This window comes from Tachypleus tridentatus, chromosome 13 (genome assembly GCF_004210375.1).
Source record: "Tachypleus tridentatus isolate NWPU-2018 chromosome 13, ASM421037v1, whole genome shotgun sequence".
Classification (NCBI taxonomy): Eukaryota; Metazoa; Arthropoda; class Merostomata; order Xiphosura; family Limulidae; genus Tachypleus; species Tachypleus tridentatus.
In genome coordinates, this window is record NC_134837.1 from 123543141 (window position 1) to 123571038 (window position 27898).

Consider the following 27898-nt stretch of genomic DNA (forward strand, 5'->3'; position numbering starts at 1 on the left):
ACACAGTTTTGAAATAGCTGTTTATTACTCTATTTTCTTGCAAAGACAGAAATTAACGGAAGAGATAATAAAACACAATTCATATAGGCACTCAGATGACTCCTGGTTTTAACTCCCACATTTCCTCGTTTTACTATAAAACTAAACGTATAGTGACTTTTGTTACTAGTGTATAGTATGAAAATACTGCAGTATCAACAACTACTAGTTTTTAATGACATTCAAAAAGATTCAGGAATGTTTTAGTGACAAAAGTACAAAGACTAACATGAAAGTTTAGCAGGCTAAAGATGCCCTCTTGCAAAAACATAGATGTGTTTGATTCTAGTAAAAATGTATAATCAAAGCATTAAATGTTAAATTATTGACCTAGAATCTATAATATACCACAACTATGATCTTGTTTAATAAACTAATCAATTTATAAAAAATCCTAGTCAAGCCCACACCTTCTACAAACTAAAGCTAACTATCCTTTGCAATGGTCACAAAAACCTACTAAGGTTTTGTACACAAGTGTATGCAGAATAGAACCCCCCCCTTTTTTTTTTGGTCAGAAGATAGTCACTGCGATAATCCTATAATAAATTGACATCATTGTTGTGCCTATTTTGGTAATTAAACAATGTTCCAATTCTAAGAATAATACCTGATGTCCCAATTCAATTCCTCACGAATAGCTTAAGAATCATACTTGTTTTTTAAGAAAATATTAAAATACTAAAAGATTGGAATAGTAAAAAGCCATCACAATCACATAGTTCAACTAATAACAAATATATCACTGAAACTGAAGCAACTGGTTCCTAGACATTTTTAGCTCCAAACTGGGCCAACAATTCTTGGATTTCATTCAGACTTGAGAGTCAAATTATTAAGTTTGCAAGACAGTAACACATCAATTGTTGTGGAATGTTATACTATTCATACTCTTTTAACACAAGGTCATGAAACCCTCAGAAACTGCTCCTTGATAGTTAAATGGGTAACTACTGCTCACCAAAAGTTGTTGAATTAATTTATTTAAAAATTAACTTAAAAAGCTATAAGCAGAATCCAACTGAATTATCTAACTCTGAAACTTTTGGTCAAACACCAGATCACCCGTCCAACCACATCAAATCACTAGAACACAGAAAAATTATTAAAGATATATAAGAATATATTTTATCACAGAATACAATCCAGGTTCCAGTGGTTTGAGATAAAATTATTTGAAAATGTTAGTGGAAAATGATATTTGTGTTAGAAAATCTCTCAACTAAAAATATAACACCAAGTGTATTCTGGTGATGAATTGGATCAAGTTATATTTTTTACATTTTGGGCATAGTATTAATAGATATTTATTTTGTTTTGTTTTCTGGAAAGAGCTTTATTCTCACTTTGAGATTTATTAATTCCACAATAGATAATTAATAAGAATAAAATAATAGCTTCTCTTATATGAATTACAAAGAAAAATATTAAAGTTTCCTTATCATCTTCTGTCCAAAACAAAAGACAAAAAGATAAAAAAAACGTTTCCAGAATTCTGATAAAAACAAAAAACTAACATCTAATACATTTATGTTTTTTCATTCTAATTTCTTTAAGATGCAGTTTAAGATGTAAGAATTATACATGAATCCCTAATAAGGAATGCAACTGAATGGAAAAAGAGTAATATAAAAACAACAGCTAACTAACTAAGTAACTGGCAGTAATTTTGAATCTTTCTTACATCAGAAATATTTTTAAAATCCTTCAGTTATAGAAGAAAACGACAACAAAAAAAACACAAAAAATCTTGGCTATGTTTAAACCCTGTTACTTGATTATGCTTGGAATGATAAACTGAAAATTTAACAGAAATTTATATAGACTTTAAAGCAACAATCTTGACATCGCACACCAGAAGAAAAAAAGTGACATGGAGCTTAAAACTGTCTCTACTCACTTTTCACTGTATGTAAATGAAAAAGTAGTTTATATTAAACAATTAATACATATATACACATATTTTAGAACATCCATATGATTTTGTGGGCTCGTGGCTGTTAAAAGTTATATCTAGCATCAAGAAACAAAAAAAATCATTAATTTAAAGTACAGAAATAACATTAATAATAATAACTATTAACTTTAATTCACTTCATTGTCTTGCATCACAATTTCTACCAAAACCATCAAATAATCAGTCGAAATCCTGATGTAACCCAGCAAAAAGAGACCAAAATACTGACTAATCAACAGTCATAAGCCTTTTCTTGAGCCAACTGTCCACCATCCTTTATAACTGGTGGTGAGTTGCTTGAGACAACTTAATCTGGAACCCAGAGCCCTTTAGCGAGTTTTCTATAGACTAGAAATGAAGATATTTTATATTATGTACAGTTAACTTGTGTTCTCTTCTGAAGAGGATGGTCATACACCCAATGTTCTCCCACCTCATGGAAAAACTGCCAAAAAAAAACCAACAACAAACAAACAAAATTGGCAAAGTGAAAATGAAGAATAATGGAAATTAATTAATTTATAATTAACAAAGATAAAGTGAAACACATGAAACGAATATTCTGCACGTCTTCTTGTAAACATACAAAATGTTTGTTTATTTCATTCCAAAATGGTTCATAACTTACACTCTTTAAATCTATAACAGAAGTCTCTAAAATCTTAAAAATGGCTCACTACAGAATCCTTTTATTTTTCTGTAAGCACTAACTTTAGTTTTTTTTAAAAATATTTTTCATTAACCTGAACAAATTTTTTGTAAATCTTAAAAGATTAACAATGATAATGTTTTTTCATATAATGTGCAATGTAAGAAATTTTTACAAAAGTAGCCTTACACACAGCAGGCAGACTTGTACTTACTCTAGTTTCCCATTTGCTTCCCGTCTCCTTTCTTGCCCTAGCCTCATCCCTTTGTTGCTGCTCCAAAGAAAATTTTGCTTCTGTTGCTGCATCAACATGATGAAACTTCAACCCTCGGGTGACGTCAACCCACAACCTTTCGATAAAAATATTTAAAATATGTTAAACAGAAATGTTAATAAAACCTTTTAAATGGAGAAACCAACAGAAACTGTTAAAAAACAGAAAATAAACAAAAAAGTGTGAGGTTTTGAAAATTGTGGTAATTAAAATATTCCTTTATTTTCTGTACTAACAAGTTGGTGCCTACTTTTAGTGGTTAAGGTAATAAATGCAGAGATGCCAACTATTTCAAATGACTGAGCATAATGACTGTAGACAGAGCCCTTTCACAGTTTTAGTCCTTTTAGATTTGCCAGAAACAAGACAATCTGGTGAATGAGGCCTCTTTTTTTCCATCTTGTGAACGATCGCATTGGTCTTTCTATGCCACTTAGAAAACGAGAAATACCCACTACGCAAGCACTGATTGGCTGACAAGCACTGATGACATAACTATGAATTCCTCCACGTACCCAGTATGGAGAAACACCGCACTCAAACTATTGGTAGACGTTGGAGATACAAATATTTTTTATTATTTCAAGCACAAACATGATTATTGCAAGTAACCATTTGGACTATGTCTTTTATTTATCATCAAAATTTATTTGTATCTCACTAGAAATTTTCTTTTCACCCCTTTCAAGCCCTGGGAGAACAATTTATCACTTTATTGTATAGGCCTATATAATATATAATAATTTGGGAGTTGCAACAAGTCGTAATATTTGTCTGTATGAGCATATAGTCATAATGTATACACCAAAATCGTAATGATTACGCTCAAATCGTAATGGTTGGCATCTCTGTAAACGGTCCATGGTAAACGGAGATGGACATTGCACAAGTACTCACAAAATTCCAAGATCCCTTAAAATGATATCATTCAAAGCATAATACCTTAGTGGTTCCAACATTAGTAAGGTTCTCTTATATTTCTTCAGGTGTTTATCTTAAAAGACAATCTTAACTGATAAGAAAACCTCAATACCTTCTTGATTCATAAAGTTCTTGCTCATCTATGTTCTTAACTCTCTTTCGTATGATGGGAATCTTTCTTGTATCAACAAATACTTCCGTTTCCTGAATGATCAGAAATAGTTACCCAGGCATTAATGTTCTTAGTAACACAAGTAACAAGTAAACAGAATTTGATAGAAACACAAATATTATGAAATTGCTGTTAGCAAGCCAAAATATGTACTTCCGTTGATATAATAAAAACAACATGAGTGATGACTGTCTATAAATCTTTAAAAGTACCTGCTTAATTATGAATCACTGACTACATTTCTATGATTAAAGAATGATTTTCACTCTGTTATTTCAAACGAAAATAGTCAGTGTTAACAAGGTCTGAAAAAATAAAACTTGTTTCCTAGAAGTAAGAAACATGAGAGTTGGGTACAGTAGATTTATACTAAATCTATACCTAGTACAGAATGAAAAAAAATTCCAGCTTACTCCACTAGCCCATTTTGCGTGCATTATTCCGTTCCACTCTCCTGCAACACTCATGAACGGTTTCCTGTCATTAGGTTGGAAGACTTCAGCTGTTATCCGGTGTTTCTTTCCACCATAGAAAGGCTGAAGAGGAATTTTCATTTTTTTTATTTTTAATCAGACGACACCATAAGTAGAATTCAAGCTATAAAACAAGTCAGTCTCGATAGTCTTAATTTATTAACTTGCTTTAAACAAACTCAGTTGCACTTAACCTTCTCTCTTCAGTCTTTACAATTATGAATGCACATATTATCTTGTCATATAAGGAAAAGGACAGAAAAACACAGAATTTACCTCAATATTCAAAGCACATGACTAACAAATTATGAATATCACAAGACAGACTATAATAAAAATAAATAAAAAAAACATGAAGGGCTTTCTGATCATCAATAACAAAAATAAATCTATGTATAACAAGTCTTGGGAGCCCTTTCAATTATAACATTTGTTAGATTCTAGTCACGAGACCCATAACATGAGGTTTTTATGTTTTTTTTGGAACCTCAATTTAGGTTTAGCAGAAACATTAATTTTTGTTCATAATGTTTTCTGCTTTGGGTTTCCACCCACTTGAAAAAACAACAGTTTAATAGAAGAATATATGTTTACATAAATGCTATTTATAAAAACAAAACAAACAATAAACACTAAAGAAAGTATATATACAGATACCTTGGTTAAGAATTCTACTGTTGCAGAATAACCAGTCTGAGCACACGTGATACTAACGTGACTACCTAATTCAATCCACGGTACTGTCAGAATTGACCTAGATCAGGGTTAAGTATCATTTATTATTACAGATATAGTCTCCTTACACAGACAAGGTTTGAAACTTACTGTACATCTGCCACAACATTCATGAGTCTATAATAACACAGGCCTGAGATGGTTTTATTGTCTTCAAATTGTTTACACCTTCTACAGTAAGCTGACTCCAAACACGATATCCACTTTTATCTGTAGTTTAAACTTTTCACATAATGTCATATGTACTTTAGCATAAGTGAATCATTTTATGCTTAATATGTTGACAACAACTGGCTATAGATTTCTCTGGACAAATTCCAACATGAAAGTCTTAATAATTGTTCTAGTACCTAAACATAACAAATGTAATAATAAGGAATGTTCATTATGGCAATAAAATCATAATTTGATTTGAGTTGTTTTTTTTATTATTATTCCTAATTTGTAAAGAAAACCTTACGTGATAGAGAAAATGGATACTTATTTCAAAACCTCCAAAACTGAATTATAGAAAATACGTTATTAAGACCAAGATAACTTTTATGAAGTTTAACTTCACAGGCCTGTGTAATTTATTGTAAAATTTAAAACCTGAACCTGTTTTGTTTTGAATTTCTCGCAAAGCTACACGAGGGCTATCTGCGCTAGCCGTCTCTAATTTAGCAGTGTAAGACTAGAGGGAATTACCGCCCACCACTAACTCTTGGGCTACTCTTTTACCAAATGAATAGTGGGATTGACCGTAACATTATAATGCTTCCACGGCTAAAAGGGCAAGCATGTTTGGTGTAACAGGGATTCGAATCTGCGACCCTCGGATTACGAGTCGAGTGCCTTAACCACCTGGCCATGCTAGGGCCAAAACCTGAACCTAATGAATACAGTTTTAAAATTATTGTCATGACACTAAAACAGTAAAATATCAATACAAATTGTTATGATACGTTTCAGGCCAATTATATCAGATGTTACTCAATATGTGTACAACCCAATTATCATGCAAGCATTCCAGAACAGGCAGTTATCAATGATGTTTATTATCCATCAAGTTTAAACTGTGTAAAACACATAAACAGTACTGTGGTATACAAAAATGACACTTCAGAACTCCTGTACATGGTTCAGGAATAGTGTATACATCGAGACAGTATAGTCACATTCATTTAAGGTTTACAATTACTTGAAGAGAAACAAAACTTACATTAATTAGCACAATCCAGTTGGATCAGTACTTGAAACACAACACTGTATGTATAACAACCATTATAAACTTACAACACAATGACATGAAACACAACACTGTATGTATCACCGCCATTATAAACTGTACAGCACAAGAAATATAAAAACACGAACATGAAACAACAGAAATATACTGTACCTGCCATAACCATTAGGAAATGTAACAATATATTCCTCGTTATACTTTAGTAAGGAGATACAGCCCTGACCAATATTATGTACACCTATCGACAGCCCCAGAAATTTTGATTTTGTCCAGATGTGAGCACAACAGGAAATCCCTTTCTCGTAGTGTTCTGCATAAAAAGCTGATACTGTGAACAGACAAACAAACAGTTGGTGAATGAATAACAAAGAAAAAGACACACAAAATCAGAGAAATAAGTCTACTTTGAGTCTTTGTTAAAAATGAAAGAAAATTAATACAGTGTCAGAAGTGGCAAGTAACATTTCTACTTCCAAATCATGAAGATTTTATTTGTTACATTTTTTTGCTAAGGAAAAAAACAAAAAAAGATTCTAGCAAACATGTCTAAAAATGTTCTAAATACACATAGGTCTAAGAAGTCTTGATAGAAATAAAATAGAAACCCTACATCCCGAACACATTTGAACAAAGTAACTTCCACAGCACAAAACTGATACAGCTAATCAAATTCAACATTCACACCAGAAAGCCTTTTAAAGGTTTGTTTAGTTGTAAAGTTTGCCCTGCCCAAAGCTACTAGAGGAGTACCAACCCTAAACTCTTAAGCTGATCTCTACCAACATATAGTGGGATTGACTATCACTATGCTGGCATAAGTCAATATGAGAAACATAATTGAGAGTAGGATTCAAATCCACATTTCCTTTTTTTTAAAAAAAACAAACAAACAAGTGACATGAGAATCTTCTACTTGATGGTTTCATACTTAATTCACATATCCTTATAGGCATCACTTGTTTTAACTTATTTTAATGGTCAGTTTAATAGATTTTAAAGGTTTTTTTTCCCCCCAAATCAGGGTCATCATTTATTTTTAACCTTTTGGACCACAGACTGTATAAAACTTTCAAACAGACACAACAAAGGGACCTAACTTGTGAAATTATAATCTTACACTTTAACTACTTAAAAAATAAACAAGCAGATAGGTATCAAAGGTAAGTGCAATTTAGACAAATAGAAACCAACAGTAATTATCTCATGCACTACTTACATTGGTCACTAAAACCAATCAGGTTCAACAGTTAGATTCAAATGTTATACCAAAGATTTTATAAGCCTAATGACCAAATTTACACCTACTGGGCGGATGATGAGAGACTTGCTCGGCTATAAAGGTGAGGTTCTGCTTAGTTGCCCAGGGAATAGGACCATCAACTACATATTCCTATAAAAACATGATGAGCGTATTACTTTCAAAACTGGTTCATCACACATACCCAAGAAATAACATTAAAAACTATACAAGTTAGCCCACATGTGTTGTTAAGAGATCTTACATTTCTTTTTTTACAACAATCACAGTAATGTGTTACTGACCAAGCTTTGTTATGTCATGGTTTGTTAGCTATATATATATATTCAACATATATACATAAAGCTGATAGTCACAGTTCAACACTTACACATGATGCCAACAGTTGTAGTCCAACACTAGTAAGTGACTGTACAACATTCATATGTGAAGTCAATAGTTGCTGTCTGACACTAGTAAGAAACCGTTCAACATTTCTCTCTGGAGCAGACAGAGGCTGTCAAATAATAGTAACAAACTGTCCAACATTTATATATGATGCTGACAATTATTTTCCAACATTAGTAAGAAACTGGCATTGTTTTTATACATCTGTTATGGTTTTAATTGGAAAAATTTTCACACGTACATACAGTAACACACAAACACTACAAAACAAACATGACAAATGCAAGCCAGCGTAAAGATGTCATACTATCACATGCATTTTAGCAGTACAATAAAATCATGTATTTCACACGTTTTCAGTTTGCCAAATCATCTAGTAATAAAAACACTTTATTGAACAGTAAGTAAAAAACAACAAAAACCACCATTAGAGACCAACCTGTGTATTACGAAAACCTGGAACCTCCCAGAAACACCGAAATATTTCCCCAAGGATAGGATTATATGGTTTCTTGGCAACAGATGACTTTCTACCGGCATGAAACGCAGAGAGGTACCATCTAAGTACCTGAACCATTCGGTCCTTCGGATCTTCAAAGTCTGGAATGCTTTTACATAAAACCTCATATTAATTTGTTCAACTTTATGAAGCTGATACTTATTCTTGAAAGATAACATGACATTCACACATGTTCAGAGTATTTAAATACCTTCAATGTCAAAATGATAAGAGAAACAAAAATACAGAATTCACGTACGTAAACAGAGTTTGTTGAAGTTTAAGAAATATACTTATTTTCACACCAACACATTTTATTGGCAGTAAAAGATAATCTAGATATTAAAAAAAACTATGAAAATATCCTTTCTTAATCACAGAGGATGACTATTAAGGGAAAAACGACAGTAAACCACATTAAGAAACGAGGAATGAAAGACAGGTGAAAATATCCAACAGTAAATCTGAATAAACCCCACATTAACCCTGAAATTTATTAGAAATTGAAATAATTACCTTACAAAGATATCTGGGTGAGCAAAGAAGTCAGCATACATTTCTAAAAGAGACCGTTTTTCCAGAATAAATGTTGGTAAGACAACCTTGGTCAGGTCCATGCCTATCTTCACCTGTGATAACAAGTGGCTGATCACACTGCCTTGATTTTCTAAAGACCCCACTGAAAAAAAAAAAAAAAATCAATCACGAGGAACATTCATAGGGAAACGGGTAATTAAAATTAATGTTACACTAACCACGAAATGAAAGAACAAGAAAAACAAACATTTTCTGTATAAGAAAAAACATGATAATTAGCTTTAACAACATTAGTGTTTCAAAAAACAAAAATTATTGAAAAGCTATTGACTTAACCACCAAAACAATGTTGGTTTGTTTGTTAGTTTATTGAAGAACCTGACATCACCAAACTGGGTATTGCATTAAAAACATTCTAGTTTACAGAACTATTTGTACTTACAATCTTCTTCATCATTGTCTTCATAAAGGGCTGAAAATAAAGAAAATTTCTTAAGTATATAAAGCTTCCTGGTTCCTTCCCATGTCATTTATTTTAGTTCATGAGCTCAAAAATTAGGAACAAATGAAAAATGACCAGCTGATTTACTTCTATTTAGCACAATATTGTAAAATGAGTTATTTCATCAAATTTCCAATTTCCAAATGTCCACCCTTTACATTGAATTTTGCATGTCAGATCTGGACAGAAGCACCCATTGCCAACACCTTGAGCCACTCTTCATCAACAAACAGTGGGACTGACCACTACATTATAATATCCCCACAAATTGGGAAAAGAGCATTCTCGCCAAAAAAGGTTACAACAGGACTCAAAAAATAGGTGAAGTCACTGTAATTTACATCTAGTTTTTGTTGTTAAGACATGAAGTGAAAAGTTTAATAATAGTGAAGTTCATTGATCAAGTGATGAATAGAAATCAAAATTGTTTAAGTTTGAAGAAATAAAACTAAACATTACTTACAGAGAAGTTTTAATAAGTGTGATGAAATTCACTTAGACAAATTCATTTATAAAATAATAAATTACCTACACACACACACATTGTAAGGTGAGTATTTTTTAGTTTTATAATCTTCCTGACTGTAGATAAAAATAAAATATTTTTGCTTCTCACTCAGAAATAATCAAACGTAAAAATTAAATAAATTTTTATTTTTTTTATTTCTGCATCACCATCAGTTTTCTATCAAAAAAAGTGAACTTTTACCACTATTACAATTTCTCAAGAGTTATGTTGTCTTTTCTCATCGTTTAACATGTGCTTAAAATGCATGTGATCTTGGTTCAAGATTTGGACTACAGTGGAAAACAGGAAAATGGTTTGAAGAGAATTAAGCACAACTATAAGCATCAGCCTGAAATCCTGGTGAACTCATGGATATCATTTGCTATTATCAATGGGTATGGAAACAACCTAAGAAGTCAGGTATAAAAAATGCTTGAATTGGGGAATTATTGACAACAGTGTGTTGAAACTCATTATAAAAACTTTGTTGTTTTATGACCACCTGCTATATTTAGTATAAATAAACAAGAATGAAATTAGAGACTGGTTTACATGCAGTTTAAAAAAAACAAACATAACATGAGACAAAGTTTTCTGGATCATCTTTAGCCTTAGGTTTTACGGAGTAAAATTAATCTTGTAACTTTATCATACAAGTTTAACAATAGATTTCCAAGTAGTATGCTGACAAGAACATGCTACACAAAAATTAAGAAATTAAGGAACTGAGGAGGACCATTTGTAACAAATGCTTCACTTCTACCAAGAAACCAATGACAGGACACAAAATCTCTACATTGATGAATAAACACATCAGAACCTTATGTTGCTTTACATTTTTATTTCTATAGATTTTTGTGCAGTTCTGCATGTAGAAAAGATCTGTTTGGCTGATGCAACCATATTGTTAAGAACTTCCCCCTTTCCTCCCACTTTTATTTTCGAAAAAAACAATCGGAAAATAAAAAGTATAAAAAATGCTTGACTCACCTTTAGATATTATTAGTCTGATAATTCATTACTCAACAAAATTAATTGTACACTCTCTAATTCTTAGATACAATTAGTTTGATAATTCACGGTTTGATAAAACTGATTAAAAATCATTTAATAATTACATATCATTAGTCTGATAATTCATTACTCAATAAAAGTAATTAATTGTAAATGTTCTACATGTTAACATGTTTAATTTGGTAATTTATTGTATCAAAGATTTTAAAATTTATATTCTAGATATTAAAATTCTGTCAAACCCCTTAAGAAGTATGTAGCTTGAAACATTTCATTCCCTGTAGTTTAGTACCAGTGACTTGTGCTATTTTTTTACAATTCATCACAGTAATACTTTCACTGTTTCTATTTGTATTGTAATAAATGTGTTAATGGAACATTTGATTAGAAGTAGCTTTTACTACTAAAGGTATTTATAAGCATCTTCTAAACTACATTACACTCTTTTAAATGCATTTCCTCATTTTCAATTGGAATTTAATTTTATAAAACTTGAATGGCTCCTTATAGATGTATGGACTAGATGATGAGGGCAGACATCCCCCACCCCTAAGGTTAAGGGGTAGCCATTGTTTAAATAACCACAATAAACCCTCTAAGGTTCAGAAATTCCCATATCTAATTTTGAATTACTAACTGAAATCAACTAACCCTGTAACAACCTCCAACATAAGGCTTTGTTTGGTTCTTTGAACTGAATAACTGGACTGTCACTTTTATAAGGCATTTACAGCTGAAATTGTAGACCATATCCTGCAGAACTATGTCTTAACTCTTAAACTATACATATCATATCCAAAACCAGACATATTAACCACTAACTTTCACTGAATCCTCTCTCTTTCTTTTTCTAGATTATACTGCATTGCTCCATAATCCTTGAATGTGACTGATGTCAGTATTACAAGTGGTACTGTATCACTCCATAATCCATGAATGTGACTGATGTCAGTAATACAAGCGACACAATTACTCTATAATCTTTGAACATGATTGATGTCATTAGAGTTTTTACAAAAACCCATTCAGTACGACCTAATTACATTATAAGTAGGTTATGTAACCATCATCAAATTTTAATTCAAAAATAAAAACTAGTGGATGAAATTGTTTGAAATTTAACAAGAAACAAGATAGGTAGTTTCAAAAAAATATTTTAAATTCTACTTCTGTTTCTACTAAATATTTATTTATTGTAGTTATTTGGATTCTGAAGAGTTCAAGTGTAAGGTGATTTTTCCTGTTAAGTATAAAATAAAAACATTTCTTTTCATCTTACAGTTTTCAAATTTCATTTGCATAACTACTCAAACCTCCTCAATGAATACAAAAAGGTTTTTTAAGGTAAAAATTCATATTTTATTTTGAATTTTTTCTTCCATATCCCTAACTGTAACTTATCATCAATGTATGATGCAATGAAATATTTAAAATTAAGTAACAGAAATATCTATATATATCTCTTGGTTGAATAATTTTAATATATCTTCATTGAGTCATATGCATAACTTCACATCTTTTTACTTATAATTATTTTTAATGTTTTATCTTGCTTTCCTTTTCTTTAACCATAGAATATATATATATATATTGAGATATATCAATGTGAACCAGAGAGCAAAACAACAGTATGATCAGCACAGATATTTCAGTATCTGGGAAAATTGTTTTAGAGGTTTAATAAGCATTTTGAAGAGAAGGAAAGTTTGGGTTATACTAAAAAAACAATGATTAAACCTTTCAAATATGAATTTTAAGACAGAAATAATACATGATTAACTAAGAATACAAATGTAAAACCTAAATAAAATTTAAATGTCTAACAACCTAATATGTACGTGAAAAAAAAACAGAAGTGCTAGCCGATGAAAAATGTTCAACAATAATTAAGAGGATCAAAGAACTTGGAATTAACAAAGAGCATCAGTTTTATGATAACAGGCTCAGAGGTTACAGTTAAAATTAGCTCATTCTACTGAATATAAACATGCCCTTGGGGAACTAAATTACATTGTAATATTTTCATTTTTGCTTTAAAAAGGTCAGTGTGGCAACTATCAGAGGACAAGAAAGACTTTCAGCTTTTCCTTTTAAAGTCTTAGAGTGTAATTTGAACCCCTTGTTTGGTATTTGGTTTTAACTCATTTAAATGTCAAGATATTGTACATACACATCAGATGGAACAGAATTAACACTACTACTGAAGCTTTAATTATTGTTTTAGAGGTTTCTTTTGAAATAAAAGCTTATATACATTAAACTTTGGATTATAACGTAATTGATAATGCTGAATTTTATTGAAATACATTGATAGTGAAGAAGTTTAAGTTTTAAATGCAACTCAGTAACATGCATTAACACCCTCTTTAAGCTTGTGTAAAGTGACATCCGTTACAATCAATACCCTCTTAAACTTTTGTAAAGTACCAACCTTCATTAATCAATCCCTAATTCCTTCTTAAGCTTGTGTAAAATACAAGCTTTCACTACTAGTGATGGAACCTCTTTCCAAATGTCAGTCACCCTGTCTAAAATATAAATCCATTAAGTAAAATCTAGCCTCACCTTTCTTTTCTCAAGAGAAAATAAATTAAGGCATCTTAACCTATCCCTGCAAGATAACCCTCGATCCCTGGATTCATCATGGTAGTTCTCCTCTGAAACCTCTTCAATAACTAAATATTCTTTCTCAGATAGGGAGACAGTATTTCAAGTGACAACTAAATGTGAGGTAATCTTTTTTATTTGTAATAAACCTGTCTACAGTATAAATACACCCTGTTATTCCATTGGATTAAGTAACTATCAGCAACAGAGCACCGTTTCAACAGCTCGAGTGATAATTCACCTGCCATCATTCCAAGATTTGAAACTCACAATTTTATGTTTGTTCTTGTCTACATTAAATATGTGATACGTATTACTAATAAATTCTAATCATTCTTTAGTAGTACCTCATCCTCAGTACAGCTAGAAATACATGAAAATTCAGTATCATTCTTTAGTAGTACCTCATCCTCAGTATAGCCAGAAATATATGAAACTTCAGTATCATTCTTTAGTAGTACCTCATCCTCAGTATTACTAGAAATACATGAAACTTCAGTATCATTCTTTAGTAGTACCTCATCCTCAGTATTACTAGAAATACATGAAACTTCAGTATAATTCTTTAGTAGTACCTCATCCTCAGTATTACTAGAAATACATGAAACTTCAGTATCATTCTTTAGTAATACCTCATCCTCAGTATAGCTAGAAATACATGAAACTTCAGTATCATTCTTTAGTAATACCTCATCCTCAGTATAGCTAGAAATACATGAAACTTCAGTATCATTCTTTAGTAATACCTCATCCTCAGTATAGCTAGAAATACATGAAACTTCAGTATCATTCTTTAGTAGTACCTCATCCTCAGTATAGCCAGAAATACATGAAACTTCAGTATTATTCTTTAGTTGTAACTCATCCTCAGTATGGTTAGAAATACATGAAACTTCCATATCTTTCTTTAGTAGTACCTCATCCTCAGTATAGCCAGAAATACATGAAACTTCAGTATTATTCTTTAGTTGTACCTCATCCTCAGTATGGTTAGAAATACATGAAACTTCCGTATCTTTCTTTAGTAGTACCTTATCCTCAGTATAGCCAGAAATACATGAAACTTCAGTAATTCATTAATTATGCTTCTATCAACAATGTTAATAATGAAAGAACAAATGCCCAAGGACTGGCCCCTAAAGGTACACCACTAGTAACAAAGGTTCAGTTTGACAAGACTCTGTATTCATAACCTTCTGCTTTCTCATATTTTATCATCTTACAATCCTATAAACTAGTCTTTCCACAACCTGTACTGATGCAGATTTCATTTATAATTACGTAACTGTATGGCATTTTATATAAAATTAAAAATTTGATCTTTTTTTTTTGTACTTTTTCAATATCAAAATCCATTAGTTGCACTTTTGCTCAGTGATGTATGCATGCAAAGTACTAAGACAAGAAATTCAATGACGTGCAAGTATCCCGATTTTTTACAACTTCAGGAAAAGTTTTGTGACACTGACATTCACTAGTTGCATCAAACAGCTATAACTAGTAATTGTAGCTCCCCTGCTCAAGCTGAAAACCTTTGTATTAAAGTCATTAAATTAAAACTAGGATATTACCATCATTGTTAATATTTCTTGTGTCGACCAAAGGTTCTGGTTCTACAGCTCGAACTGGAACCACCTCCAACGATTCCATAGCATCAACAAATGTGCGATGCCCACTGTAAAAAAGATGGAATTTTCAAAACATTTTTGTGCAAGCATAAAAAACTTCATAACACCAGGTGTAAGTAATATTTACCTTAAAAGAAATTGTTATCCTATTCATATATTATGTTTGTTGTGACACAAAAATAGTTCATTTAAAAGCATACTTTAACATGCATCACTCTCCACTCTCCAGCACAGACTTCCATAAGAACAACACATAATACCATTTTATCTTTCCCTTGTTTAAGTTTCTTCTTATTTCAGAGCTCTCTATTGGACTGGTGAAGAATCATGTAATTTATATTACTGGATTTATTATAATCTAATATCACTCACCATTTCCAAATAATGCATTCTACATCCAAATAACAATAAAAGCATGTGAAATAATTAAGTCACCTTTTTAAACTAACAACAGTTCAACAATTATCAAATTAAAAGACTATAACTATGCAATCTTTTAATCTTCTAATAGATCTGGCTAGTTCTAACATAATGTCAAAAGGATTGCAAACATTGTCTCTCTGTACTGGATGTTTAAAACTTTAAAGCCAACTTGTTAAGGCTTACTTGGGGCTCTGCAGGGAGGACACGGTATCTTCGGCAGCATCAAAAAAATCGTCATCTTCACTACTAGAATAAGAAGTTTCTGGGAACAACTGGTTTAACTGAGAAACAGCATTGGCTGTAGACAGAGGGGCAACTAGTGATTCCAGCTCAGGAACTTCTACAGATAAAATGTATTTAATAAGAGTTATAACATCCTGACAGTTTAAAATACTTTGGAAAACTGAATGCAGTCTGGTTATTTAAGGGGTTTATTAATGTAGCTGAGTTTATATGGAAAAGTAATGATTATCAAGTGATTTCTTACATGAGGTAACATTTCAAGTAAAGATATTAAATAAAATGGTTTTTCCTATAAATTAAAAACTGTTTATGATTTTTTTGAATTTTTACAGCAGTCATTAAGACTGCTTATAGTACACAACAACAAAAAATCCATTACTTACTTAAGGTAGAATCTAACAAAGTCAAAACAAAAATAGCCTTGTACTTAACCCTACTCATTTCCTGTCAAATAAAAGAACTCAATTAACTCTCTCAACATGCGCTTGGTCAATTTGACCGATGACGTAACCTCTTTGTAGTTGTTTAAAGTCTACAGATTTAATACTTTAACTGTTAATGAGGTGTGTATACTCACAAAATCCTGCAATCTTTCAGTTAAGATAAGTCTTCCACAGATGAAAGATCATTTTTAGTGAAATATTTTTAATAAACTAAAAAAGATTTGTTCATGAATATAAGTATTTGTTTTGAATAGTCTGCGTGCAAAGTAATTTTCATGTTAAGATTAAAAATATTTTCCTCATTTCAAATTTCATTTGTTTAATCCCTAAAACCTCCTAAATACATTTCAAACATTCTTTTCCCAGTAAACCTTTATATTTTATCTGCCCTATCTTAAAACAGGATCACTCATACCGACTGACCCCATAACCACAAAATACTTCAAATTGTTACATAAAATTACAATTGTTTATCCCATGTAGTTTTAAGCTTGTAACAGTATACTTCTATTTATAATTAAGTAATATTGTTTTATTGTCCAACTTCTGTCCATGCCATAAGTTGTAAATTACTTGAGGTATATGCAACGCACATTAGAGTATCGAATTACATTATCCGAGCTACTACAAGCTGCTTGCATGTGAGCCTTGTTAAGCATTTTAATTATATTAGTATTTATTTTACTCAATATACTCTTAGCTAATATAAAAAGATCCCTAATTTTACATTAAATAAAATACCTTCCCAATCTTCTTTCTTGCTGTCAAATGTTGAGGACATTTAAGCCTATTTTTGATACTGATGGTAGTGATGCACTAAATAATTTTTATATAATTAAATAATGCACCAAAGACATAAATTGATAACATGCAAAAAGTAGACAAATTTTCTTATCTCTCAAAATACTTTTGGTTTTCTAACTATATAACAAGAGCAATCACAAGTTCATCGAAACTAGCTATTGTGATTCCCATGGGAACTGATGTTGTATTATAAGGGAAACTGATGCTTATCTGTTCAGAACATAAATGTAACACAATGCATCATTTCATAGACGAAAACTTCGACTTTCTATTGGTTATAGGTAATTTGCGACAGGTGGGTCCGATTTTCTATTTTTAACTGTGTAACCAAAACAAATTTGAAAGCTATAAAGATTATGGTTTGTCTGAGCAATGACAATTTTATAGTGGGTATTTTAATGTTTAATTTCTTACTCTTTCAATGGTTGGTAGATAAAATGGAGAAGATGCCTAGAGAAAATGTGTCACATTAGGGAAAATTCAAGATGTTTTAAAATATTGTTTTGTAAAATTAAGAACTTGAAACTTGAATATCATTAAAATATGGATAATTAGTTAAGATTTTATGCTATGCTAATTGGTATAACATAAACCAGTTGTTTAATAAAAGTTTGAATGCAAAACACTAACTGTGTCATGTCCAGTAAATGATACCTGGGGTAAGAGGGTCAATTCCAAATAGAGTTAGGCTTACCAAAGTAAGTGTATATTAATTCATACTTTCCTTACCTGGCCTTGAAACAACGGACTGACTACAGGACACAGATATTTGAGGAAGAGGTGTAGTCACCTGCATACTAGAACTTGAAGACTGTGAAGTAGTGGAATTAACATCTTTTGATCCACCATCTTCCTTACATTCTGCTGCTTCCTCTACTTTAACAACTGGTAGTTTGATAGGATCGCTTTCTGAACTTATCTCTGTAAAAAACACATTTATTTTGAAATTACATTGAAAACTCAGCTTCCATGAAACTCAAAAATAAGCAAATATGAATAAAATTATTTACGTGGAATTATATCCTATTTAAGTTACATACATATTGCATGTACACTCACTTATCAACAAATACCATGATAAACATGGAAACATTTTCTTTAAATGTTAATGTAATTAAAACCACCCTATACAATTACATAACTGATTACATTATGCTTTCTTAAAAAAAATTATTATAATATAAAATCTCTGGACCTGATAATACAATTATTCACGTTACCTCTTGAACTTACTGAAGGCTGGGGAGAAACTTCGGTGGGTTTAAATGTTTGATAAACTCCATTCACTGGATGTGAGGTATTCTACCGGACAGAACACACTGTGTCAATGGGTGTTCTTACAAATTAAAACAGGTGAACCAAGACAATTACATACAACACTGACAGGTAAGTAGTGGAAAATATGCTCAGACAAAGAACTACTATATGGAATTCCTTGCTGTTTTTAATAAACTCTTAGTTTTCAATGTACTCGGATATTACCAGCCCACTGGTGTCTACAAAGAATTGAATCACATTGCCTTGCAAACTTTGAAATTAAATATTAAACAATCATGTATCCACTTGTTTCAAATAAATAGATAAAATGATACACTTTTCTTTAAGTTATTCAAGTACAAAAACATTTACACAGAACCTTATTTGAGTTTTAAAAAAATTAAGGACAGAATTAAAAACTATTTTAATAACATAAAAAACAACAAAAACATTTCCAAACCTTAGCAATCTGTAGGAGAATAATGGAGTGTTTCACACTTTCCACCACACACTACATAAAAGAACAAATACCAATTTATTTAAAAAACACTGCTTCATTCCTTGACATTATCAGTTTTCTGATTTCTCAAAATGTTAACTAATTAACATAAGATGACTTGAAAACTTGAGGACACGTTATCACAGATTAAATTACTACAGAAAAGTGCCTTTAAACATTATAACTTGAAGGGAGATGACAAAATATCCCATTTTTTGTGTTTATAAGATTATAACACATACTGAATTAGTTCACTGTTATTAAATATATCAATTACATTAAAATATGCCAATAAGTAGTGCAACTAAGCAGTACAGTTTACGTGTATGCAGGCTTTTGAAATTGAGGGCACAGTTTTAACAGACCTTTCCAAGCTTAGGGATAATTTTCTCCGGTTTCTTTTTCCACCATCAACCCCCCCCTTTTTTTTTTTTCATAATTATATTAAATATACCATGTTCTAGGACACACTGTGAAATATGTAGTGCATACTGGAGGGATTTACATATTTGATAAGAGTTAAGAAAAAAAATACAACCTTTACACCCTAGATAAATAAAAATACATTTATATTTGTCTGGAGTGTAAATATCATTTTTTGTTAACTTTATCAAGACATGCACAAACATTATTGGAAAAACATTTATGGTAAAAAAAATTACACACAACAATAAGAAATGGCATACTTTCTTCATCAGGGTAAAATAAGTATTGTAATGTACTTTCTTCTTAAATGTTGAAACTAATTTCTTAAAAAAACAAAAAACTTTGAGACTCACGTTTGCTTTATCTCTCACTAATGATAAGAGAATTTTTTCTGTTTCATCAGCAGTTTCAATTTTGTGTTCAATATTCTGTTAGAAAAAAATAAACATAGCTGGATTAGTAGATATTAACAGTTCTGAAATGCAAGTTTTAGCTAAATTATAATTTCTATGAAATATCTTAAATTGATTTTCTGAGGAATGATTTGTTGTTCAATCCATCTTGATAAAGAAACTCACCGTTTATGATTGAACAAGTGCTCCACGATGAAACGTGTCATATTTTTTACTATGCTAAACTAGTAACACAATTTAATTCATTACCCACTCTTCAAATGTCAATACACATTGGTAGTTTAGCCACAAAAACAATTGTTAGAAATGGATTTTTTTTTTCCTTTTAAATAACAAAAAGAAATCTTATCAATTAATATTTTCATTTTTGCAAAAAGTTAAACAAGGGCTACATTGTAGCATGCATTTACATATATACAACAAAGGATTATGTGGTCCTTCAAGGCTGTCCTTGTACACCAACACTTGGGAAAAGTATGATGTAAACCTAATCTTCACTTTACAGAGAATCACTAATCCTCCTCTCCAAGTTCCTGTAAATTGCTAGCTACTACCATGATTTAAACTTGACCTTTAGTTCATAAAGAAACACTGATTCTCCTCTTCAAGTTCCTGTAATATACTACCAATAGAATCTCATTAACTTAATTGGAACCAAGCCTGTTTTTTCCAAATATCACGTCTTCACTTGTCATATTAACTTCAAAACACTGCACAAGAAAATCAGAAACATTTATACTATCAGTCTTCTGTATAACCTTACAAACATGAATAAGGCCATCTGTTATAATTCTTTTCTCAAGAGCTCTTAACCTATCATTGTACAATAACCCTCCCATCCCTGGAACAATCTTAATAGCCTCCTCTGAACCCTTAGTCACTATGACAGAAATAACTTCAGGATGATGTAAGGGTTTATGTAAATTAAAGATTGTAGAGGTGAAAATACAAAATTTGTGGTTATGGTTAACCTGCCCCATGTATGAATCTGAGAAACTTCAAATAAAGAAATAAAAACCCATCAAAATAAAATAGCTCAAAACATGTAAGCTTTAAATTTAATTGAATACATTTTCAAAAAGGAAACACAAAAACCTGGTGGAAATTAAGATAAATTAACCCTGATTATACGTTTCACAAGTGGTTTTTCTTTCCAATTCAGAATAGCTGAATTTTATTGGGTGCTGTTTAGTGTGTCACGAAGTCTTTGTGAGGAAGTTTGTGCTGGGTAGAAAGATTTTAACTGTGCTATTTATGTATCAGAAAGAAATCTTTGACTTACTGCATCTAGAAGTCCACTTAAATAGAAAATGGATCAGATGTTAGTCCATTATCATTGGACAAATGTTACCAGTACCTTGAATTTGGGTAGCAATAGCAATCATAATCAATAGTAGAGCAGAAAAAAAAAGTTTAAATAAAGAAAATTTCTTTGTTAAATTATGCACATGTCATAAAGCCATCCTTTCAATACATTTTCTCCAGTAAGTAAATCAAAGCTGGATACAGTATTCAAAGTGAGACTTACCTATTTATTTGTATAAAGGTAATTATTTCCTCTTTTAACTAGTATGTCTACAAGTACAACTTGGAATTCTGTTAACTCTACTACAAGCAACAAAGTACTGCTTCAATAGTCTCAGTTATTTATTCACTAAAATTCAAAGATCTTTTTTTCAGCCATGCCAAGCAAATTTTCATCTACATTGTAACATGTGATCCAAATTACAATAACCCAAATGCATTACCTTAGACTCACTATAATTAAAAATTCATGAGTCAAGTATTTGCTTCATAAGGATAACACAAACAACTCTCCAATCATCAGATAACTATATATTGACCTGTAAAAAAATAAAAGGTGGAGAGGTTCACACATTTGATTTTTTACCACTATTAAAATCCTGGTCCTACATGGTTCTTTACCTAATTTGAATTTCAATTTTTTCCACATATCTATATGACTTAGCCAATTCTGATGCTTCCAACACAATCCTCAGGATCAGGAATATTATTTATATTTTCTTTGTGAAAGGATAACACAATTTATAAGTTCAACTATCGGTCTTTAAAAACCTTGGTATAACTTTGTTTCTTTTTTAAACATATTCTTAGTTTCACACTGTTCAACAAACTTTTAACATATCAGTTAATCTTCTATGTGCATCATTGTTGAGCAGAGTTGAGGGATTCCAAGAAATTCTTTAAATAAGATTAACCCTACTAAGACAGGCCAAAGGCCACATCATTTTGTTTGTTTAAATCACACTTAAAATTCTATTCAACTATGATTTTGTGAGCTTATGTAATTAAGTATGGCAACTAACTAGATTAGAATTCAAAATTTAATATTATAAAATATTTAATTTCTCAATTTAAAAAAATGCTCTTAAACATTGATTCTGTGCATCACATGGTATGTTGAATGCAGCACTGGTTCAAATTAAATGTTTATGATGTCAAAATACAAAGTTGGTAACTTTGTACAAATTAGGAACTGAAATTACCAATATTTTAAAGCTAAAATATATACTAAATAATAAAAACCTATCTTTTCTATATGATGAAATATATCTACTGTACTGAATCAAACAGTGCCCCTTGCACTCATCTCCTTTGATTTTTGGAAACAGTCCCTTATATATGCATTATTCTATGTGAAAAACCAACTGAAAGCTCAGAATATCCCACAAGTGAGTTTCTCAGCCATTCTAAAATATAAGAGTGCCACCTATTTCTTGTGAGAGAAATCTTCACCTGTTCAAAATTTCTTTTTTTTTTTTTTTACTCCTCTGTTACTACACTAGAAAAAATTATAATAGATTTCTATGATGTCAATATAGTAATTTATTTTTTTTTTGGTTATTCAACTGCATAAACCTAAAAAAAATAATTGTTTCACATCCTCCATGTGTGAAATTTTTTAAGATTTAGCAACTGAGTACAAAGGTCATAACTAGAAGAGATGTTTGCTTTAATTTCTTTATTTACTGTGCTATAATTTAAGAAAAATCAGTTTAAAATCTTATTTGCAAATAGTGATAATGTACACACACACACACACACATAAAGCATCATCACTAAAGTGAGATTTTATTTTAAAAGAACAAACATTAAAACACAGCCACAATAGATCACTTTGTAAAGACTATAATGTCAGTTTTATATTTTTGGATACAGTAACCTAAGTGTATGTACATCTCGTCATTGTAACTTCTATTTTAGCCAGCAATGGCTGAAAGGTCAATATAATAAAAATATACAAATGTATAAGGTGATGACATTTAAGCTATTTAGATTAAACATTTGTTTGAGTTATAATTTGTAGTCATTCTAGTAAGAGTGTGCAAATTTTTCTTATAGCAAAGCCACATTGAGCTATCTGCTGAGTCCACCAAGGGGAATTGAACCCCTGATTTTAGCATTGTAAGTCTGAGGACTTACTGCTGTCCCAGTGGGGAACATTCTAGTAAGAAAAAAGCATGATTAATTGGTTATAAGATCAGTCAAATCTATAAAACACAGAGATTTTGATTTGATAGCAAAAATAACAGATAAATTAGTTTTTTCTTAAAACATTCGATAGTTATTTGGAGGTATTTTTAATCTTAAAATGAAAAGTACTCTGCATGTTTGTTGCCTAGTCAACATTTTTAAAGAAAGATTTATGAGAAAATCTTTAATCAAAACATCCTAATACTTGATTAAAAAAACAACAACATTTTGTACATCAAAGCCTTTTAAATGTTTAAAAATAACCTGTGATCTTTTGTAAACATATGCGTACATTAACAAAAATCATAGTGTAATTACTTTCATGGTCACAAGTTGGGTGGATTCTACCCAACCCATGATGAAAGGACTAAACTTTGACCATTCTGGAAAATAAATGTCTTTACTTCTTCAGCAGGTATTGCAAGTTTTTGTCTTCTTATAAACCACATCCCAAGTCATAATTATTATAAACCACACGCCAAGTTATAATCATCAAAGCAATAAGATCTTTATATAAATCTCTAGCTCCAGTAGCTACCACTGGAAGTGTAAGTTGTCTTCTTACAGACCATATGCCGAGTCATAAACATCCAATCAACACAATCTGTACAAAAATCTCTATCTCCAGTAAACAATGCTGGAAGTTAAAGAACTTACAGTTTTACCAAAATGCTAAAGCAGTGGTTTAACCCTAGAAATAAGAACTCAGGTAAAACAATATCACACTTGCTTTTGATCATAATTCATATCAAAAGTTAGTTGGGGGAGACCACATCAGCTGATCGCTACACACTGTAATAATAACACTCTCAGAACCCTCCGCCACAATACATTACCGAACGCTATGAAACAAAATATAAATTATCACTTATACAACTATAATGATAAACTATATGAAACTTTCTGATGCATATAAACCTATTTATGCAGAAATTAGAACAAAAATATTATTTTCACTTCTATACCTGAAGTTCCATTCTCAATTTATTTCTTAATAGCTAGTAAGCTAGTAATTTTTAGATTTAACTCTCGGCAAGAACAAAACTTTGAATATTAAAAGTTTATTATTTCTGACCCACCTTGACTTGCTCTATCATAAGTTGTAAATATGCATCTGATTCAGTAAGTTTGGACTCAAAATCTTGGATTGTTGAAGCCAAGACACTTCTCTCCCAGCTCTGAAAAAATACACAACTAATATAAGAATAAAAAAACACAAGACCTGTTACATGTTCAAACATTCTAATGAAAAGAAAGGACCGAAGTAAAGATTATTTAAAAGTAACCAAATCTCATTGTAACAAGGAGAATAACATCTTTTTTCAAATGAGAAAAAGCAAATAACCTACAATATCAAAAAAAATATCTTTTGATGTTTGTCAAAGATCAAACTTTAAAACATATGCTTGTTCAGTATCATATAGTTTAATATCATTATTACACCTGTTGTGATATTCCTTATCATGGTTAAGAACTTGTGCACTAAATATTAGGGAAACAAACAACCATGTAAACTGATAAACCATATTTAATAAGTTTATGAAACAAGTTGAATTTCAGAGATGTTTTCAAACATAAAGTACCTCCATTCAAGTTCTGTCTGCAGCCGAGATAATAAACTATGGAGAATCTTAACAAAAACAAATCTTGTTTTAACCTTACCTTGTAATAACTACCTCGGCTTGGAGTGTGTCTCACAATAGTTTCTTCTAATGCTGAAACCCACTTTTCTCGATCATCAGCATTTTCAGCTAGGGTTGAAAATATTAAAATTAACTTCTCTACATGATATATAATTAAATACCAGTCACAGTAAGAATATGTTTTTTGTTAGTCTAATACATGTTTAGAGAGATTTTAAAATAATTATGCAAATCTTGCAAATTAAAAACAGACTAAGATGGTACTAGCATTGTTTGGTTCAAAATAAGTCATCTTAAAATTTTCCTGTTCTCTTTTGACACAGAAAAGGCTTAATCTATTAATTAAATAAAAAATGTAAGCAATTAATGTATTAAAAACCTAAAATCATATTTTTATATAAAACTTCATTATTATGAAAAACAAGACACAGGATATTACGAAAAAGAAATTTGTTAAACAATTTTATGCTAAGAATGACAATTTCTTAAAGACTAATATCTTAAAATCTTTGTGTATGGGGTCACCTTGAAAGTGAAATATTTTTCCATCCACAGTGATGGTGAAGGTGCTATCATCTTCATCGTCTATTCCAATAACAGCTCCCTTTGATTAAAAGCCAAGCAAAATAAACAATTGATGAAAATATAAGCATACTTTCACTTTAAACTAACCTCCATTCAAATATAAACAAAGTGGAAACTGTACAAACTTCCCAAGATTCCTCTTCTGATATGGCTTATTTAGGTTCATTCGCTATAAATTACAAAACCTTGCAACTTGAAATTGTGTTGTAGAGAAATGAACATTTTCATTTATACAAATTTTATTGCTATATAAATTGAAGACAAAACAATTACATAAGCTACCTTGAAATTCTAGTTGTAAAAAAACTGTTTTCCCCAGTTTTTAACTCAATATGTAATATCTTTTTCCTCAGACCCTTAAACTAATTCTAAGTCAAAGTAGTACCTCCATATTAACTTCCAGTTTTTTTAATAAATTTACTAACTGAAATTTTTAAAAAATTATTTTTGGACATGTAAAACACAGTAGAATTAAAAGTAGTCATCATACTTGCAAATAATAGTTTATTTATTTAATATAATTTCATATAATTCTTGTGTGATGTTAGGACTAACCTTGAGTCTTACACATCCTCTCCTAGCACCTCGCATCATTTTCTCCTTTGACTAAAAAGAGTAACAAAATAATTACCACATCAAATAAGGTATACACACTTGCTTATAACAGTATGTACTATAAAAGAGTTTCAATAAATGTTTAATGGTTAGAATGCCACATCAAAAAATAGTTTTATTGACAAAATCTGAATACAAAACATTTTTTTGAATAATATACTTATCTTATATTAAAATGATTTTTATCCAGTAATTAATAACATTGATTAGCAGCATTAATAAGTAAAACACAAGATAATATACATTAGAAGTATTGCTGATACTTAATAATGCATTTATAAATTGGCCTTAACTGGTTGTGACTACAACCATACCCATACCCAACTGTTGAAAACATTATGTAGTTGGTCATTCTATACACAGTGAAATGAAAATGATTACACAACTACAGTGTATGTTGTAAAATAAAAATGACATTTGCTCATCAGGAAAACAATTTACAGTTTAACTGTACGTACAACTATTCTGTAATAGTACGTACATTAACTACAACTAGGGTAGCCAATTACTACATAAAGTTAAATCTAAAGTAAATCAATCTCGCCTCTCATAACCTGTGGATGCAAGCTAACATAATCTGACCAAACTTAACATGGACAACACAAGAAGTACAGCATGCATGTCTCTGCCCATCAGGTAATGGCTGACCACAGTTTATTATTTGTATACTAATACTTATACCAAAAGGAGAAAAATAATTCTACAAATGTTTCACTTCATCTAGTTATAGAAAAGCTTGCTTAGGGCAAGATCAGTTGTCTCAGTCATAGGATCACAAAACTAATGTCTTTATCTATTATACTTTCAAATCTTGCTAGGTGGTGTAACACAGGAATACACATCAAAGCATAAACCATTACGATGTAACCATCTTTATGCCATGGACGTCCATTATGGATATTTACTCTCACATTTACTAATGTAAACAATTCTGTTTATGTGACAATGCAGTTGACCTAGTTCTTTTTAACGACAAACGAGTATATAAGCTATAAAAACCTTTCATATTGTTCACACACACACATATATTCGGACTTTTATTTATCAACACAATGCTTAATTTCACACTCAGACGATTAGAAAAACAATACAAAATCTGCATGATTTAAAGCAAACTGTAAATAAACTTTTTTAATATCTTAAAACTGAAAAGTTAATTATAGGCTTAGTGGTATCACACGCAGCTCTACGCCTTCGCTTTTATTTTATTTAGTTTTACAATTTAGGTTAATCATAGAAAACTAGTACTACTACTACTAGGTATCGAAGGTACGCTATGGTCAACACATTTAATTATAATATTTTATTGCTTTGATATTAACTATTAATATTATCACTTAGAAGAGGGAGCCTCTACACTTATTTTCACGTCATCAAACATCGCTCTCATCGGTGATAATATTGGTATCAATAATTACCTCAATTATATCAGAGTAAACATACTAACCCAGGATGAAATTAATAACAGCAAGTGCTCTTAAACTTTATAAAAAAAACTAATCCTACCTACCGTATAATATGATAATAATCCAGCATTGTCATCTAATACGAGCCATCGATATTGCCACCCTTTCATGACATTTGTCCACTTACATAACTGACCTTCCATCACCGCCATATTTAAAACGCGTGACAGTTAAATCTCGACACCAAGAATCTTATAC

The 27898-nt window shown here is 30.8% G+C and overlaps 1 protein-coding gene across 2 annotated transcripts; it reads right to left on the reverse strand.

Annotated features, from left to right (window-relative positions):
* Positions 1-6: 6 nt before the first annotated feature.
* On the reverse strand, positions 7-27898 carry LOC143240087 (oxysterol-binding protein-related protein 9). 2 transcript variants are annotated; one of them, XM_076481939.1, is made up of 21 exons: positions 27745-27898; positions 26175-26225; positions 25560-25638; positions 25054-25142; positions 24471-24569; positions 19837-19911; positions 19019-19069; positions 18522-18603; positions 18031-18222; positions 15995-16151; positions 15332-15435; positions 9572-9601; positions 9109-9271; positions 8533-8701; positions 7754-7838; positions 6602-6776; positions 5143-5239; positions 4426-4548; positions 3953-4044; positions 2860-2995; positions 7-2344 (listed from the first exon to the last, which is right to left on the reverse strand). In XM_076481939.1, the coding sequence occupies exons 1-21, from the start codon at positions 27850-27852 to the stop codon at positions 2273-2275; spliced, it is 2229 nt and encodes a 742-aa protein (XP_076338054.1). In that variant the 5' UTR covers positions 27853-27898; the 3' UTR covers positions 7-2272. The 2 variants fall into 2 exon arrangements, with proteins under 2 accessions (XP_076338054.1, XP_076338053.1); XM_076481938.1 differs by having other exon boundaries at positions 7-2441.

Bases quoted from the DNA above. Each gene is read 5' to 3' on its own strand.
- LOC143240087 (XM_076481938.1), bottom strand. From the start codon at position 27,852: ATGGCGGTGATGGAAGGTCAGTTATGTAAGTGGACAAATGTCATGAAA. The intron at 16,152-18,030 runs GTAAGGAAAGTA...TTTTATCTGTAG, and splicing joins GTCCGTTGTTTCAAGGCCAG to AAGTTCCTGAGCTGGAATCA. The intron at 4,045-4,425 runs GTAAGCTGGAAT...CTGATCATTCAG, and splicing joins ACGCAAAATGGGCTAGTGGA to GAAACGGAAGTATTTGTTGA.